Here is a 17376-nt window from a genome sequence, read left to right on the forward strand (position 1 = left end):
TAACAAAAATGGCTATATTTATTGAGCATAGCTATATAATCAGATACATGGCATTTAAACGTTTTCCAACTGCTTGTGAAAAAATAAACAAACCCTTTTTATATTGTTAAAGAAGCAAATTCTCTGGCTCTGAACTGAAAACCACTGCTTAAACATATTTTCCCACTCCTACAGGCTTTTCCCACCCCTATTTTACAATTGTGAATGAAAAGTAAAAATGCCTAAGGTGGTTCTTAAATTCCTCACAATACACATTAACTTATATCTGGACTCCAATCTGTTCCAGCTACAGTGCTGAAAACACTTATATTGAAATGCATTGTATGGTTAATAGAGGGTAATATAGAGTAATCAGAATAGAGGGTGCCCCTAGCTAGATTCATAGATGCACACACAAACATAGGCCAACAACAAGTCCAAAGGGTGTTTTGGGTTTGAAAACTCTGTAAATGTCTCTGTGGTCACCATAGTCCGTGGCAGGATAGAAAATCTACCTCTTTAACTGTTCACACTGCTCTGGAGTGCTGTTCTGTAAGGCCTATATAGTGTGTATATAGGCCTGGTTGCAGCCTAGTGAGGCCTGAAGTCACAATGAAGCTGGGGAGTCCATTATGAAATTATCCGGCTCCCCCATCACCACTGCCCAGAGTGTCCATGAAGACCAGTGGCCTGACCTTCATAGTGGTGTGATGGAGGGAATACCACAAGCCCTTCCAGGTAGACCACACCACCCCGTTGTCGTACTTCCACTTGTACGTGCCTCCCCTGTAGAACTTCCCATTCAAATTAGCCGCGTGACACCTGTACAACAAAAACACCATGGACATTTTCAAAATTGAGAGTGTATCTGTATTTTTTAGCTCAACCTACAATACAGTGAATGAACATGCTCCTCGGAATGTATTGCCTAGTTCCAACAGTGCTTTTTCTAGTCCTTACAGAGAGTTAATGCATTGATTTTTTCTCTGTGTTAGTTTCCGTTACAGTTATGTAACAAAGTGGACAGATTCCCATTTGATTTGGGAGCAACACATAAAAATCTATTTGGCGGAGGATTACCTGTAACATACAGCCTCGTCAATACAGACTCCTGCAATTTCAAATGTTAATCACCTATTCTAATGACATTCTGGAAAACTTAATTGGAGTGGCATTATAATGCATGTGATGCAGAGGGGAACACAGTGCCATGGCGTTGGGCGGACAAAGGAGGACCACTGCAACTCGGGACCACTGATAGGAAAAACTCTGTGATCCAGTTGGACATCTAGTGTGAAATGTAGTTCCAGTTGTAAGAAAAGTATAAATATCAGCCACCCCACATAGAGGAACCTGAATGAGAATCTTATTCACGGTTTCTCCATATCCAACGTCTGATAATCTAACCAACCCACCAAATTGGAGAATCTCAGTGGCTTATTACAATGCTGTTGCTGGAATCGGTACAGTTAGGAAAAATGTCACACAATGTCACTGGGAGTGTGTATCAGTAATGTAAAAGGTGTCTTGTGCCCTGGGCTGTTGGGATACCTGTTGTACCACCAGCCACCCTTGTTCTCCTGTGCACAGCTGCCCTGCAGAAAGCGGTCATTGTCTTTGTCCCTGGTGCTAAACAGCATGGCGTAGTGGGAGGCTGACCACTGCGCTTCAGCATGCCCTCCTCCTGAGAGTGCATCACCTGCCGTCCCACTGTAGAGGCCAAAACGCAGTCGGTAGTTTTCCTGAAACACAATGTCAGTCAAGCCCTACTCTGAACTAGACACACAATTGTCAGAACAGTGCATGATTTTCAAGGTACAATTACCATTTCTTGAATAAACATTGAATACCAGAAACCTAAGAAAATGCTGTGCACTGTCAGTATATAAAGGTATCAGATTCTATTTAAAGGTAAAGAACTTTCCTGACATATTAAAACACTGACATGCAAAATAAAGAAATATATACACTACCATTCAAAAGTTTGGGGTCAATTAGAAATGTCCTTGTTTTCCATGAAAACAAACATGAAATGAGTTTGAATACGAAATATAGCAAAATGAATAGGACATATAGTCACTGACAAGGTTAGAAATAATGATTTTTAATTGAAATAATAATTGTGTCCTTCAAACTTTGCTTTTCAAAGAATCCTCCAATTGCAGCAATTATAGCCTTGCAGACCTTTGGCATTCTAGTTGTCAGTTTGTTGCGGTAATTTGAAGAGATTTCACCCCATGCTTCCTGAAGCACCTCCCACAAGTTGGATTGACTTGAAGGCACTTCTTATGTACCATACGGTCAAGCTGCTCCCACAACAGCTCAATAGGGTTGAGATCCGCTGACTGTGCTAGCCACTCCATTATAGACTGAATACCAGCTGATTGCTTCTTCCCTAAATAGTTCTTGCATAGTTTGGAGCTGTGCTTTGGGTCATTGTCCTGTTGTAGGAGGAAATTGGCTCCAATCATGCACCGTCCACAGGGTATGGCATGGCATTGCAAAATGGAGTGATAGCCTTCCTTCTTCAAGATCCCTTTTACCCTGTACAAATCTCCCACTTTACCACCACCAAAGCACCTCCAGACCATCACATTGCCTCCACCATGCTTGACGGATGGTGTCAAGCACTCCTCCAGCATATTTTCCTTTGGTCTGCGTCTCACGAATGTTGTTCTTCAAACTTAGATTCGTCTGTCCATATCATTTTTTTCCAATCTTCCTCTGTCCAGTGTCTGTGTTATTTTGATGTTATTTTAATGGACAGAAAATGTGCATTCCTTTTGAAAACAAGGACATTTCTAAGTGACCCCAAACTTTTGAACGGTAGTGTATGTATTATATATACATATATATAATTACACATTCAGGCTACAGGTTTTAATGTATAATGGTTAGGAAGGTTTGACACAGAAACACAAATGCTGATCAGGGCTAATCTAACAGAACACAATGGACGTATCATGTCCTGCCAGCTTTGCCAAGCCACCCAGGGCATTGTCACATTACCAGAGTATACGACAAAGTGTGTTTTTTTTATAAATAAAAATGGAAAAAAACTTCTGTAGGCTCTAGATTTTATCAGCATTAACTAAATTAACTACATGTGATGTCACAGATAGGAAAATGTAGAAAGTGCAGCACTGCCGTTTGTGGACACTCCTGGTAAAATCTGATTTCATTTGTATTGCATTTACAATGCTGACCACTAGGCAGCAACATTTACCATCTTGATTTTATTGCATTGTACAAGACTGCAAAACCAAGTGCACTTTTCTTTTTCTTGTCTTTTGCTTTTACTTACTTTCTCACCTCTACTGATTCTTGCTTGATCGGCACCTTTTAGCTAAATTAATTGCAGCAAATGTGAAGCATAGTTTATCACAATAGTATATCACATAACACATTAATAAAATACATCATAAGACAGAACATAAATTCTTCCAACAACTGAAGGTATCAGACCACATATGTTCTTAAAACTGAAGGTGAGATTATCAAGTTTTCCACATTATTTGTGTGTGTGTACTGCAAACATTTTGTGCTATAAAACCAATCCCATGAGTTTAGAGTGACAGAACAGCTGGAAGGTCACCTTTTCATTTGCGATTTGGACATTTTCATAGTATGCATGTTTCCTCTGTCCACTCCAGTCCATAAGGTCAATCTTCATCAGATTTTTTCCTGGAACAGAAACATCAGATTGCATTGAAGAACAAGACAAGGATTACAGAGATTACAACTCTGACAATGGGAGATGTTCTACTAATGAAAGAAAGCAAAGGGAAACTGCTAGTAGGCAAGTCCTGAAATGTTTGTACCTCAATGCCAGTAGTATAAGGAACAAGATGTTAGACCTAGAAGCCACAGTGCTGTCGAATGACCATTATGTTGTAGGAGTGACAGAAACATGGCTTACAGAAAATGATGGGGATGAATACAAGTTGAAAGGATACACACAGTTTAGTAGAGACAGGCTGTTATAATTGGGGATTTCAATTTCTCAAACATAGACTGGGAAAGCCCTGCCGGGACTACAGAATCAGAAATATAAATGGTTGAGATGGTAAATGACTGCTTTCTAACTCAATTTGTCAGGGAACCAACCAGAGAGAGCACATGCATCTATCTTTGCAAATGACCAAGATAGAGTCAGAGGGAACTGTGATCATAATATGGTTAGCTTTGAGACATACTTTCAAAAAACAAGGACCAAGTCTAAAACAATGGTCTACAATTTTAGAAAAGCAAACCTTGAAGGTATAGGAGGAAGACAAAGACGCACGAGAAAGACCTAGGAGTTTATGTAGACTCATCACTTTCCCCATCCAAACAAGCTGGGGAAGTAATAAAAAAGGCAAACAAAATGCTAGGGTGTGAATTTAAAACAAGGGAAGTAATGTTAAAACAGTACAGTTCTGGGCACCACACTTCAAGAAAGAAATTGCTGAACCTTTTCACCCTGGAACAGAGGAGACTACATGGGGACTTGATTCAAGTCTTCAAAATCATGAAGGGCATTGACCACTTCAAACCAGAGGAACTTTTCCAGATCAGCAGGGACGCATGCACCCGGGGACACAAATGGAAATTGGGCTTCAAGGCATTCAAGACAGAAAACAGGAGACACTTCTTCACACAGAGAGTCGTCACAATCTGAACAAACTCCCAAGTGATGTGGTTGAAACTGAGAATTTGGGAACATTCAAAAATAGACTGGATAGGATCCTTGGACACCAAACGAGCACGATGGGTTGAATAGCCTCCTTTTGTTTGTAAACAAAACAGTCAAATATCACAAAGGGAAAAGGACAGTGTTAGATTGCCAATTTGCTATATAGTTTCAGAATCAAATCTATTACTAGTTTTACAGAGTAAGTCACTTTTAATATGTTAATATTCTGGCAAGAGAAATAAACTGATTTTTACCACCCAGGAGAAGCATGTAGATGTTTTCGTTTCCCAGCCAGTACTCATCATTGCTTCTTTTATAATTCCCAAATCCGTCTTTATAATCACTCCATTTTCTAGAGAAAAGATAAGCTTTAATAAGTCACTACCACATTCTACCATCAGCTTGTTCATTCAAAGTTTAGAATCAGTAGCCTGTCAACATTAATTTGGCAGCATAATTACATTGTAATCTCAGTAAATATGCATCTCTCAAGGACTTATTGTCAAAGGGCTTGCAAGTGTATCAAGTCCTTTCTTTGCTTAGCAATACAGTTTTGTTAATATACTGCACATATATTTTTTTAGCAATAGGACTATCTTTCACATGATGCAGGGGAGAGGGAGAGAGAGAGACTTTACTGATGTTACCCTAATTGCAATAAATAGAGACTGTCACCTCTGCTCTCTGAGATGTTAACTGGCAAGTGTAATGGCATGGGTGACCTCTCCTGGCCAGCGTGAGTGGAAATATATCACTTCAATCAGCCAGGCTGCAGGTGAATGAGTGAATGAGAACAAGGATAAGTTGCAGTGTACCGGTTAAAATCCACTTTCCCGTTGCGTCTCTGCTGGATCACGGTCCACCCTCCCCCATCCGTCATGTCACAGTACACCAGGAAGGGCTCCATCGCTGATCTGGGCTTGATCCGATAGAACCCGCTGGAGGCCTTCTGTCTGTCATACAGCATGGAGCAGTCTGTGTGGGACCACAGAGCACACACATCCATGAATATCCCACTCATTCCACAGCTGAACAAGTCACAGAGGAAAGCTGTTCGACTGATGAAAACAGTGAAGATTCTTTCCATTTAAATCTGTAATTAGCTTTGCCGAATCATCAATGATTCTCCATTTGATTGATGCAATGGCCAAAACACGCTAAAATGATTTGAATGTAAGGCAGGAATCATTCAATCACACTTTTGTTGTTAATCAATTTAAGTCTGAAGAATAGATATTAAAATAAAGATACATCTAGCTGCAAATATATATAAAACCTTACTTATTATACATATTGGATAATAACAATAAAACCAAACTTACCTCATATTTGACTTTTTACTTAATGTGAATGATGCAGTTTGCCACCCTTCCTCACAGTAGCATCAAAGTCTAATTTGACTGACATACTATTTGTAGTAATTGAGTGCTTTAATAATTGTTAACACACCAAAACTTGCAGGCCGGATGAAAACCTCTCATGGGTTGTACAGTGGCTCTCAAAAATATTCACCGCCCTTGGACTTTCCAAATTTCATTATGTTACAATATGAAATCATATTATTATTATTATTATCATTATTTAGAAATGGAGAGAATATGGCACAACTGTGAATCTGCCTACATCAGGCCATCCTCAAAAACTGAGTATCTGGGTGAGAAGGGCACCAGTCAGGGAGGCCACCAAGAGGCCTATGGCAACTCTAAAGGAGTTAGTCTTGAGTAGTAAAAAACTTGCATAAAATCTCAGCTAGAGTTTGCTGGAAGGCATGTAGGAGACTCTGAGACCAAGTGGAGGAAAAATCTATGGTGTGATGAGACCAACATAGATAATTTTGGCTACAATGTGAAGAGCTCCAAGCAGGTGTGCCATAGCAAAGGTGATTACTTATGAAATCGATTATTTTCTTTCTTTTTTTTTTTGTAATTTAGAGAACTTTGCAGATTATATTTTTCACTTTGACATTATGGACATTTTTTGTGTTGATCAGTGTCAAAAACTCCTGATTTAGATCCATTCTGATTTCATGTTGTAGCACAATGAAATGTGGAAAAGCCAAGGGGGGTGAATACTTTTGAGAGCCACTGTAGTTTGTAGTTCTACGGTAGGACACTGGGCAGGAATGACAAATGACATCAATAACAAAATATGGAGCACTCACCCTGGTCATATACAATGAGGTTTCCTCCTGTGGTGGGCAGCATTGTGGGTTTCTGAGCAAGGTCTCTGGACTTGTTTTGTTTGAACGTGCGATTCTCTGGGAAGTAGTAGTAGTTTTCTCTCAGGGTCTTCAGCTGCCACTCCCCAATGAAAAACTTGTTCTCAAGACTCTTAATAGTGTACTTCAATTCTGACAGCTCTGACAGGCACAATTCCTCCTCCTGCAAGGGATTATTATTATTATTTTTTTTGTCATTTAGCTGACACTCTTATCCAGGGCGACTTACATTTGTACCCATTTATGCAGCTGGGCATTTTAATGGAGCAATCTAAGTGAAGTACCTTTGCTCAAGGGTACAACAGCACTGCCCCACCCAGGATTCAAACCCACAACCTTCCAGTCATGAGTCCTAGAGACAGAGCCCTAACCACTACTCCACAGTGCTGTCTTTAATCAACCAGGATCATTACACAGTCCCTGTATTCCTCTGGCACAAACTAAACAAACATTTATTGGAATCATAGTCGAAGGCTCTAATCCAGACCAGACCATTCACAGAAGGAGGTGAGAGATGACTTTAGCAAAACAGATGCATATCAAAGAGGATTTCACAGCCTGTACCTTTCAAGATGCATTAGAAGATACTTGCATTCAGTTCAATTCCTCCTCTAATTCAGAACCTTCAAAACCTTGACTTTACCCACACAAGGAAAATCAATGGTATACAATGCATATGAGATATTAAGCCATTTTCTCTACTTTTCTACCCAGGTAGACGTCACTTCTCAAGCACTGAACTTGATCAGAGGATTCTGCTGAGACATGAAGTTGGCTTACGCACATGTCACTTGGCCTTATTTCTTAACACAGTGTGACTACTTCAGGAGCAGGCAGATTTTGTAGTAGATCACAACTGCTTTAAAATGACTGATTATTTAAATAATTTAGTAATATGCCCTTTTTAGTAGTGACACAAAATATATAGGTATTATCCTGACCTCTGTTTTGTCATAGGAGTACAATTCGGGCATTTTGTTATTATTGTAGCTTAGCTTGTGGCATATGGATAAAAAGTGCAATGACTGCCTATTCACTCACAAGTTTTGCTGCAAAGTAGAATTAAATTATTATTAATATATATATATATATATAGTTTGTGAGAAGCACTGAAATGAGACCAAGGGTACTTACTGACAGTCGGTGCGCAGCTGCAGTTTGGCGCACGAAGAGCAGAACCAGCATCAGCGACAACATGTCCCTGCCTCACACACCCTGTCTGAAAAAGAGATTATGAAGCATGTGATACTAAACAATATCGGCATCTAGTAGCCTACAACATTAAATTGTATCCTCTGCACTATGGCATTCATTTTCCTTTTAAATTAATTCATTTTAGACATATTGTCAATAATATCCAATTTCTATTAAATCCTATGAATATAGAGCACATTGTATTATTGGAACAATACATGCTAATTATTACATTATTACATATTATTATTATCATATGGTTTGCAAATAAAAATTATATTGAAAAGTTAAAGATTAAAATGCAATCTTTTTATGTTTTTTTTGTTAATATAAATAAAAAGTTTGTCTGTTTTTATTAAATCAAGGTTAGATTTATTTATGTCAGAATCCTACCTTGATTTTACCAGAAAGACACGCAGTTTAGTGAAAGGCAATGTCCGGGTACTCCACGAGTGCGAAATACATACTTTCTCTATTACATTTTTTATTTATATGTGCCCTCCGCTCCAGATGTTCCAGATGTTGCAGATTATGGCCAGAAGAGAAGGTTGCATCACCTCCTTCATTCCTCGAATTCTTATTTAGAAGTGGATTGTGAAAGACAATTATTATTATTTTAATTTTTAATTTCTTAATGAAAAATACAGTTAATGAAACTTTACTTATGGTTTTCTGAACACTTCTTTTCCATAGGGGTTCACACTTGATTTGGAAATGTATAGTTTTAAAGGGGATGATGCAATAAACTGCACGCACAATGCTTTAAAGGAAGCAATAAAACGAGATTTGCTGTAAGACTGAAGCAAAGTTTTTAACTCTATCATAAAAAGTGAACAGTATCCTCAACGTCAGTAATAACGCGAAATGGTCATAATATATTCTTATTTTGTTAAGGGTTACACCCAATTTCTGTCGTTACATTTAAATACATTTTTATTTTAATTAAAATTTCCAACATTTCACTTTTCATAACATAAAAGACTTGGATGCACAATGTGTGTGTTTTTATTTGGTATATATAAAGTGCAATATATACATTATTTTATTCCATAGTAGGAAACGATCCTACCCTGATAACACACAAAGTATCAACGCAATTTACGAGGAGCGGGATGAAGTAAATGTGGAAAGGAAAGAGGAAAAGTTTGAAAAGTATAGCTCAGGAAGTAAAAAAAAATAAAAAATCCGCTTTGTCTGCAGAACTGACGAGGAATAGCAAAAGAGGAAAAAATACCTCTCACTCCCAACCTTTGAACTTTATTCCTAGGAAACGACAAAAGCAGTCACAAGACAACGTGAAGTGACTTGACTGAAGCGGGGTAGATGATACCCAGCTGAGACTTGGTGTTAAAAATGAGCAGGCGTAATCTTGTTACTGAAAAACAAATGACAAACAAAAACGTTTGACTGGAATATATCCCGATTGAAAAGGAAGCCTTAAAGCCTCGGCTCCTCCTGCACCGAGATTGGTATGTCTGTCTTTTTTTTTTTTTTTTTTCATTTGTAGGAAGCCGTATTTCACAGATTTGTGTACGTACTCTGCAGGCTTGACAGTCTTCCATTAAATTGCTGTGGAAAATCAATTCAGCTCAGTATGTAAAATGCATCTGTCTTCTGACCTTTTCTTTACTACTCGTCGTATCTATACTGCACTCGATCTCAGCTGCAATTAAGCGAAAACAGACAAATCAGCAATAATTTGCATACTCTTACTCTTGCTAAATCCACTCCTGTTAACCTGTGTGCATTGACTTTCAGAAAGCTGGGAACATTTTGCTTTGGTGTTGGAAAAAAAAAAAAAAAACACAAACTAAAATTTGATCTCACTAAACCGAAAAGTTGCAGAAAAGAGAGGGGGAAGTTAGTCCCTTGAATTGTGCTGCACCTTGGTCTGTGTCATTTGACAATCAGAGAGATATGCGAGACCGATTGCCCTGGTGGATAATTGCAGAGTAAGTACCAGAGACAACTGAAACATGCAGCCGAAAGGACAGAAACTTCAACAGCTAGACTCATTAAACCATGAATGGAAGCTCTTTTAACAAAATAGAGAGAAAACATCATCGTAGCTGAATGTATTCAGCAATGGACTTGATCTGAATAAAGTTCAGGTAACAAGAGGAAACTGGGCTCACTTCTGGTGCCCACATAATGTCTGAAACCACTACCAAAAGACTCGAGAAACAATCTAATCTGGTCTTCAAGAGACATAAAGTCATGTGGAATTTGTTTCAGGTTTGCTATAAGTTATTAAGTTAACCTGTTATGTGTTTTAATTAGCACAAGGTCAAATCAAATTGAGACCACTTAACATTGATTTCTGAACTTGGAGTCTCTTAATTTTTTAAAGAGCTGTACATATATATCAGTTTCACACCCCAGTGTGCTGAGCACATGTTGGTGACCCAGTGAGCATGTTGGTGTGCAATAGCCTAATCGAGCAGCAGTGTCACTGAAATAATCAATATGTCTTGCAACACCGTTCAAACCGTAAACCTCACAAACTCATTGCTGTACCTGCTTTGTGGGTTTCCTTGCATCTGTCAGAGTGTCACTCAAGTATAAATATCAGCTATCTGCATGAAGTGTTTTATATAATAAAAAGTGGACAGCAGTGCAGCACCTGTGCTTTTCCACATAATATGTTCTTAGTCACCCCACAGCAGACCGTTTGAAGTAATTTATGATATGTAATTAAAAGTAAAAACTTCTAATGAAAAGTAAAAGCTAAAAAAAGTCACATTGTGTTGTCACAGCATGAGTGTTAGGATAGTACATGAACATAAGAAGTAGCTCGTTTCCTTGTAGCATGCTATCTGAAATTAGGAAATCATTATTTATACAAGGTATTTGGGAGGTTATGAATTAAAACAAACTTGACATTAACAGCAATAATTTGGTATTATTTTATTATTATAATAGTCATCACAAAATATGTATTGTGTAAGATGTATGTTATATCATATCTGATATTATCTCTTATATTATTTGTTGTTGTTCACAGTGCATACTTGTGGTGCAAAAAGCAACAGAAGTAAGAGAACGTATCTGCCAAAATGTCAGCAGTAAAATACAATCCAGGGTCAGATTCCAAAGAAGTTAATGGGTGAGTTAACAACTTCAGCCTATTATGACCTTGACTAAATAGTAACTTATACTATTGCTATTTTATAAGTGCAATATAGACACTTTATTTAATTAAAGATTTCTTGAAGACAACAGTGTGACAACTCGGGGGCAACAACTGAGTTTAATCTTGGGATATGACTATACCTGAGGGGGACTGGGAGGCAGAGGGACATGTACTCATTTGTAATTTGATTTATTGTCAGAAGCCACTTAAGTCAGTAATTTGCCATTCACAAGCAACATTTTAATTTATCCTAGGCCTAAGTTGCCTTTTGGATTGTCTGTGACTTATTATGTAGGTTATCCATGATTTAGAAATCATTGAATAAAGCATAGCAGGTTGGAGGATCCAAGATAAGTTAAATATCTTGCCATAGGTATTCTGGGCCAAGTACCTGTTAGTTATTATACAAGGATCAGTAAGGGAGCATCCCAAAGTTTGTTTTGGGGGTAAAAGGAGTTGGATTGCATCCTCCACAAGATGACCATTGTTGACCTGCTGTAGGGAACCATGGGTCAAGGTCACCTGACTTGCTACCTTTGAGGGTGTAGGATACTGAAGAAGTTTTAGTTGTCTTTGGAATTAAAAACATGAATTTGGAAGGTTAAATATGTAAACAACATTTCCTTTAAAATGGACCATTTGAGTTTAGGAATAGTGACGAAGTGTGCATTAAACATACATCTGAAATGATTAGAGCATACTGACTGTTTAGTCAACCTTACCACACAGGAGTTTTCAGATGTGTTTCTCTCCCTAGCATCTGTAAAGAGGAGAAGGGGGAGCCAAGCATCCAGATTGATGATGGAAAATTGGTGTGTGTGGAACCAGATACCATGTACCAGTGAGTATTCCATGGTATCATTGAGAGTACATGCATCAGATAGATACAGATTTGGTAACGGGTCGTCAGGTCATATAAACTGTGGCATTAAATATGGCAATTTTAAATGTGAGTGCAACTTCAGGTGTGTGTCCATTTATGGTATAACCCAGCCATTGAATAGCAGCAGTGTGGAGTAGTGGTTAGGGATCTGGACTCTGGAGCAGAGGGTCATGGCCTCAATCCCAGGTGGGGAACACTGTTGTTGTACACTTGAGCAAGGTACCTAGATTGTGCCAGTTAAAGCCCAGCTGTATAAATGGGTAATGGTATACAAAAATAATGTTTTATATTGTAACAATTGAAAGTTGCCCTGGATAAGGGCGTCTGCTAAGAAATATATAATAATAATAAAGTGCATCTCTCTTCCACACAGTAAACTTTTACAGATGTTTATTTTTTATTTTTTTATTTCTCCTTATTCAAGTGTGATTTTGTGTTTTACTTATCTTGCAGCTCCATTAGGAAAACCATTGCTCCATTTGTGATGTCATTTGGTTTTCGGTAAGTTGTTCCTCGCAGCCTGGTCTTTTATTTATCAAGACTGATTTTCACTGGTAAGCTGCCTTTGGATCTGTGTATGTTTAAGGTACTGTATGGAACAATTATCTTGTTTGCAATATCTAAATACTGCTGCACCTTGTGGAACTGAGCTGAAGAATAATGAAATTAATCAGCATATCAGCTATTGTCAATGATGACATATTACCGAATATACACTCACCTAAAGGATTATTAGGAACACCTGTTCAATTCCTCATTAATGCAATTATCTAACCAACCAATCACATGGCAGTTGCTTCAATGCATTTAGGGGTGTGGTCCTGGTCAAGACAATCTCTTGAACTCCAAACTGAATGTTTGAATGGGAAAGAAAGGTGATTTAAGCAATTTTGAGCGTGGCATGGTTGTTGGTGCCAGACGGGCCGGTCTGAGTATTTCACAATCTGCTCAGTTACTGGGATTTTCATGCACAACCATTTCTAGGGTTTACAAAGAATGGTGTGAAAAGGGAAAAACATCCAGTATGCGGCAGTCCTGTGGGCGAAAATGCCTTGTTGATGCTAGAGGTCAGAGGAGAATGGGCCGACTGATTCAAGCTGATAGAAGAGCAACTTTGACTGAAATAACCACTCGTTACAACCGAGGTATGCAGCAAAGCATTTGTGAAGCCACAACACGTACAACCTTGAGGCGGATGGGCTACAACAGCAGAAGACCCCACCGGGTACCACTCATCTCCACTACAAATAGGAAAAAGAGGCTACAATTTGCACAAGCTCACCAAAATTGGACAGTTGAAGACTGGAAAAATGTTGCCTGGTCTGATGAGTCTCGATTTCTGTTGAGACATTCAGATGGTAGAGTCAGAATTTGGCGTAAACAGAATGAGAACATGGATCCATCATGCCTTGTTACCACTGTGCAGGCTGGTGGTGGTGGTGTAATGGTGTGGGGGATGTTTTCTTGGCACACTTTAGGCCCCTTAGTGCCAATTGGGCATCGTTTAAATGCCACGGCCTACCTGAGCATTGTTTCTGACCATGTCCATCCCTTTATGACCACCATGTACCCATCCTCTGATGGCTACTTCCAGCAGGATAATGCACCATGTCACAAAGGTCGAATCATTTCAAATTGGTTTCTTGAACATGACAATGAGTTCACTGTACTAAACTGGCCCCCACAGTCACCCAATAGAGCATCTTTGGGATGTGGTGGAACGGGAGCTTCGTGCCCTGGATGTGCATCCCATGAATCTCCATCAACTGCAAGATGCTATCCTATCAATATGGGCCAACATTTCTAAAGAATGCTTTCAGCACCTTGTTGAATCAATGCCACGTAGAATTAAGGCAGTTCTGAAGGCGAAAGGGGGTCAAACACAGAATTAGTATGGTGTTCCTAATAATCCTTTAGGTGAGTGTATTTCATGATGGATGTGACGTTGCAGTTCTTGTGAGATAACCCATTTTAAATCATCACTGTTCTAGCAGGAGAGGGACAAAGGTCAGAAAATTCAGAATGTAATTTCTGGATTAGGGATTTAAGGAATCTGTAATCTGTGTAAAAATATATGACACTCTCAATAGTAAGAAGTAGATTTGGAAATAATTCCTGAATTGTACAGAGAATCAGGGCACCCCATTAAGAATCAGTTCCAAAAAGGCAGACATGTCTCATTCTAAGTGAAAAAGCTCTCTCCAAGACTTTCTATCCATATGGACGAAGTTAACTGTGACTATAGTAATGCTTATATAAGGGACAGCCCTAGGTCATTTATCTCAACAAGATATCAGCATGTCTGTAATGAAGGTATTAATGAAAGCATATCTTTGTCTTTGTTATTGGACATGTGCTTTCTGTTGAGAGGAATGAAACTGTAGAGAAGCTGTGCTTGTTTATAGATGTGTGTGTGTGTGTATATATATATATATATATATATATATATATATATATATATATATACTTTTTTCTACTACCCCATGTCTTTCCATGTGAAGTCAATCAATCAATCAACCAATCAATCGATCTGTTTTATGTAGTACAGCACCCACTGCAAAGTTGCCAGCGGAGCGCTTCACAGATTAAAAGAACGATGTTCTGTAAATGCAAAAGTAAACCACAAGTCATGGAGGAGATAAATATTAAAACTCCTATAGGATGACAGGCTGTACCATAAGCAGTTCAATTATCAGAGTCTAAGATGAGGAAGAGGGGGGGGGAAGCCAAAGGAAGTGTCAGGGATGCAGTCAATGCTGTGCCAAAGATTATAGATGGCAGTGTGAGAAGGAAGGAGGGATTTAACTGTGGTGTGTCTGTTTATGCAGGATATTCGGTGTGGTGCTCATTATGGTGGACATCATCCTGGTCATCGCTGATCTGGCAACGCCAGACAAAAGCAAGGAAGCAAGGGATGCCCTAGAAGGCATATCTTTAGCAATCTCACTGTTATTTATGATTGACGTACTCCTCCGGGTCTATGTGGAAGGGTAAGGCAGACCAACATGAAACTCCATTGCACCGTCATGCTGCTGGCACAAAACCTAAACAGGAATGAGAGCAGATTTGGTTATTGTGGCTTAAAGGTTGTCTTCTTTTCATCTTTTATTAGGTAAGTGTTGTGCAAAAAAAACTCTGGTCCTGCAGAGTCCCAGTTCTACTTAGTTTCATAGATCACCCTAAATCACCAATTTTCAATGATCCGAAGCATACCACCTCATCTGTGAAACATGGTAGAGGTAGTGTTATGGCATGGGCATGTATGGCTGGCAAGGGAACTGGTTACCTTGTATTTATTGATGATGCGATTGCTGACAAAAGCAGCAGGATGAATTCTGAAGAGCTATATTATCTGCTCAGATTCAGCCAAATGCTTCAAAACTCATTGGATGGCGCTTCACAGTATAGATGGACAATGACTCGAAGCATACTGCGAAAGCAACCCAAGACTTTTTTAAGGTGAAGAAGTGGAATGTTCTGCAATGGCCAAGTCAATCACCTGACCTGAATCCAATTGAGCAGCATTTCACTTGCTGAAGGCAAAACACCCCAAGAACAAGCAGGAACTAAAGACAGCTGCAGTATAGGCCTGGCAGAGCATCACCAGGGAAGAAACCCAGCATCTGGTGATATCTATGGGTTCCAGACTTCAGGCAGTTATTGACTGCAAACAATTTGCAACCAAGTATTGAAACTCACAATTTAATTCATGATTATGTTAGTTTGTCCAAATACTTTTTAGCCCCTAAAATTGGAGGACCACATGTAAAAATGGGTGTAATTCCTACACAGCTACATCCATATTGGATGTAACTACCCTCATATTAAAGATGAAAGTCTACACTTCAAGCACATCTTGATTGTTTCAAATCCATTGTGGTGGCATACAGAGCCAAAATGATGACAATTGTGTCACTGTCCAAATATTTTTGGACCTAACTGTATAAATGAATATTGTTAGTAGAAACAATGTTGTTCCAAATATTAAATCTGAGCACAGGCTACATGATGAAAAATGTAGATATTAAATAGTAATCCAGCAGCAAGACTAAATCAGTTGGACTGCATCTGACCATTAGCCCCTGTGTCCGACTAGCTGCTACAGCAACCGAAGCTTCATGGGAATTGCAGATGTTGACTGTCTTATCCCTGTGTGTGAAACTCCCTTTGTTCAGTGGAAACCTGAAGGTTTTGTCTTGTTTCAGCTTCCATACATACTTCAGCTCCAAGCTGAACATTGTGGATGCCTGCATCGTTGTCATCACCCTTATTGTCACCATGGTCTACACTTTCTCTGACTTGACGGGTGCCAAACTGATCCCCAGGTATGTGCAACTTGGCTCTCTCTCTCTCTCTCTCTCTCTCTCTCTCTCTCTCTGTCTCTCTGTCTGTGCAGCCTCCTCCACCTGGATCCTACTGACAGAAAAGTAATTATTAATTAAATTGTTTTTGTTTTATTAAGTAAATTTTTTGGTTGCCAAGTTGACATTTTAAATAACGTGAGTGTTTTTTTATATAATTGATCATTAATTTATAATTTTTATATAATAAATGAAAGCAGAGAATAGTTGACATCAATCCTTTTTTGAGGGACAAAGACTCTTTGGCTTATGTGTAAAAACAATTGAATAAAGCTTTAACAACAACAATTTCTTCACCTATTTTGAATACTATACAATAATGGATTGCCCCTTGAAAATTCCCACATTTGAAAGAAGCTAATGGGACTTTGAGTACGTTTGTGTAAGTAGCGGTGGTGTTATTTGTGAACCTCCTATATGAAACATGTCTCTAGGAGGGTAATTTGTCCTAGCATACCGTATCAGTGAGCCACCCTGACTCATCAGCAATGCAGGGAAAACAGAAATATGGAATTCCCCAGCATTTAGACACACTGACATCTGCGATCTGACTGAGGGGCCAGGCAGCCCTTCTCTGGATAGCACAGGGGAGAAAAACAGTTTGGGGCAGAGTTAAGAAGATAGGATTTTCCGCTAACATACTTTTGAATAAAGCACTAATCTGCTCCACTGGCATAATTTATGTGAAACATGTGCAAGGTGAGGGAGTAGGAAGGGGAAGGGGGAAGTTTATTAAGATTACTTGACGTATTTTGTTGTTGCTCATGTTTTTGTGGAGTCTTGTTAGTACAGTGTTCTAATCTAAGGTCTGAACTATGGCCCATAATGATTGATCAGCTTTCACCAAAAGGTGTTTCCACTTGCTTCAATCTACAGCTTCCCATTTTTTAAAGGTACAAGTCTTAGTATTGAACAAGGAACACAATTGTTTCT

The 17376-nt window shown here is 38.9% G+C and overlaps 2 protein-coding genes across 6 annotated transcripts in view; one reads left to right on the forward strand and one right to left on the reverse strand.

Moving 5' to 3' along the window:
* On the reverse strand, window positions 1–9825 carry fgl1b (fibrinogen like 1B). 3 transcript variants are annotated; one of them, XM_066699893.1, is made up of 9 exons: window positions 9301–9389; window positions 8460–8642; window positions 8007–8091; window positions 6816–7035; window positions 5470–5629; window positions 4909–5006; window positions 3575–3663; window positions 1531–1721; window positions 1–801 (listed from the first exon to the last, which is right to left on the reverse strand). In XM_066699893.1, exons 3-9 carry the CDS (start codon window positions 8067–8069, stop codon window positions 618–620), a joined length of 1005 nt encoding a protein of 334 aa, XP_066555990.1. In that variant the 5' UTR covers window positions 8070–8091; window positions 8460–8642; window positions 9301–9389; the 3' UTR covers window positions 1–617. The 3 variants fall into 3 exon arrangements, with proteins under 3 accessions (XP_066555990.1, XP_066555992.1, XP_066555991.1); XM_066699895.1 differs by lacking the exons at window positions 8460–8642; window positions 9301–9389 and adding an exon at window positions 9605–9825; XM_066699894.1 differs by lacking the exon at window positions 8460–8642 and having other exon boundaries at window positions 9301–9436.
* tpte (transmembrane phosphatase with tensin homology) overlaps window positions 9396–17376 on the forward strand; it is a 19257-nt gene continuing 11276 nt past the window's right edge. The window contains exons 1-6 of one of the 3 annotated variants that reach the window (XM_066699890.1): window positions 9396–9535; window positions 11071–11172; window positions 11957–12040; window positions 12536–12583; window positions 14911–15072; window positions 16288–16407. In XM_066699890.1, coding sequence (XP_066555987.1) covers window positions 11123–11172; window positions 11957–12040; window positions 12536–12583; window positions 14911–15072; window positions 16288–16407 — 464 coding nt within the window. In that variant the 5' untranslated portion in view covers window positions 9396–9535; window positions 11071–11122. Of the gene's footprint in view, window positions 9536–9882; window positions 10019–10045; window positions 10178–11070; window positions 11173–11956; window positions 12041–12535; window positions 12584–14910; window positions 15073–16287; window positions 16408–17376 lie in introns of those variants that run through there. The other 2 variants (XM_066699891.1, XM_066699892.1) reach the window with 2 other exon arrangements.

The sequence above is a fragment of the Amia ocellicauda genome, chromosome 3 (genome assembly GCF_036373705.1).
Source record: "Amia ocellicauda isolate fAmiCal2 chromosome 3, fAmiCal2.hap1, whole genome shotgun sequence".
Lineage (NCBI taxonomy): Eukaryota > Metazoa > Chordata > Actinopteri > Amiiformes > Amiidae > Amia > Amia ocellicauda.

Bases quoted from the DNA above. Each gene is read 5' to 3' on its own strand.
- fgl1b (XM_066699895.1), bottom strand. From the start codon at position 8,069: ATGTTGTCGCTGATGCTGGTTCTGCTCTTCGTGCGCCAAACTGCAGCT. The intron at 3,664-4,908 runs GTAAAAATCAGT...TTTCTGTTCCAG, and splicing joins CTACATGCTTCTCCTGGGTG to GAAAAAATCTGATGAAGATT. The intron at 1,722-3,574 runs GTGACCTTCCAG...ATTGTGTTTCAG, and splicing joins TCCAAATCGCAAATGAAAAG to GAAAACTACCGACTGCGTTT.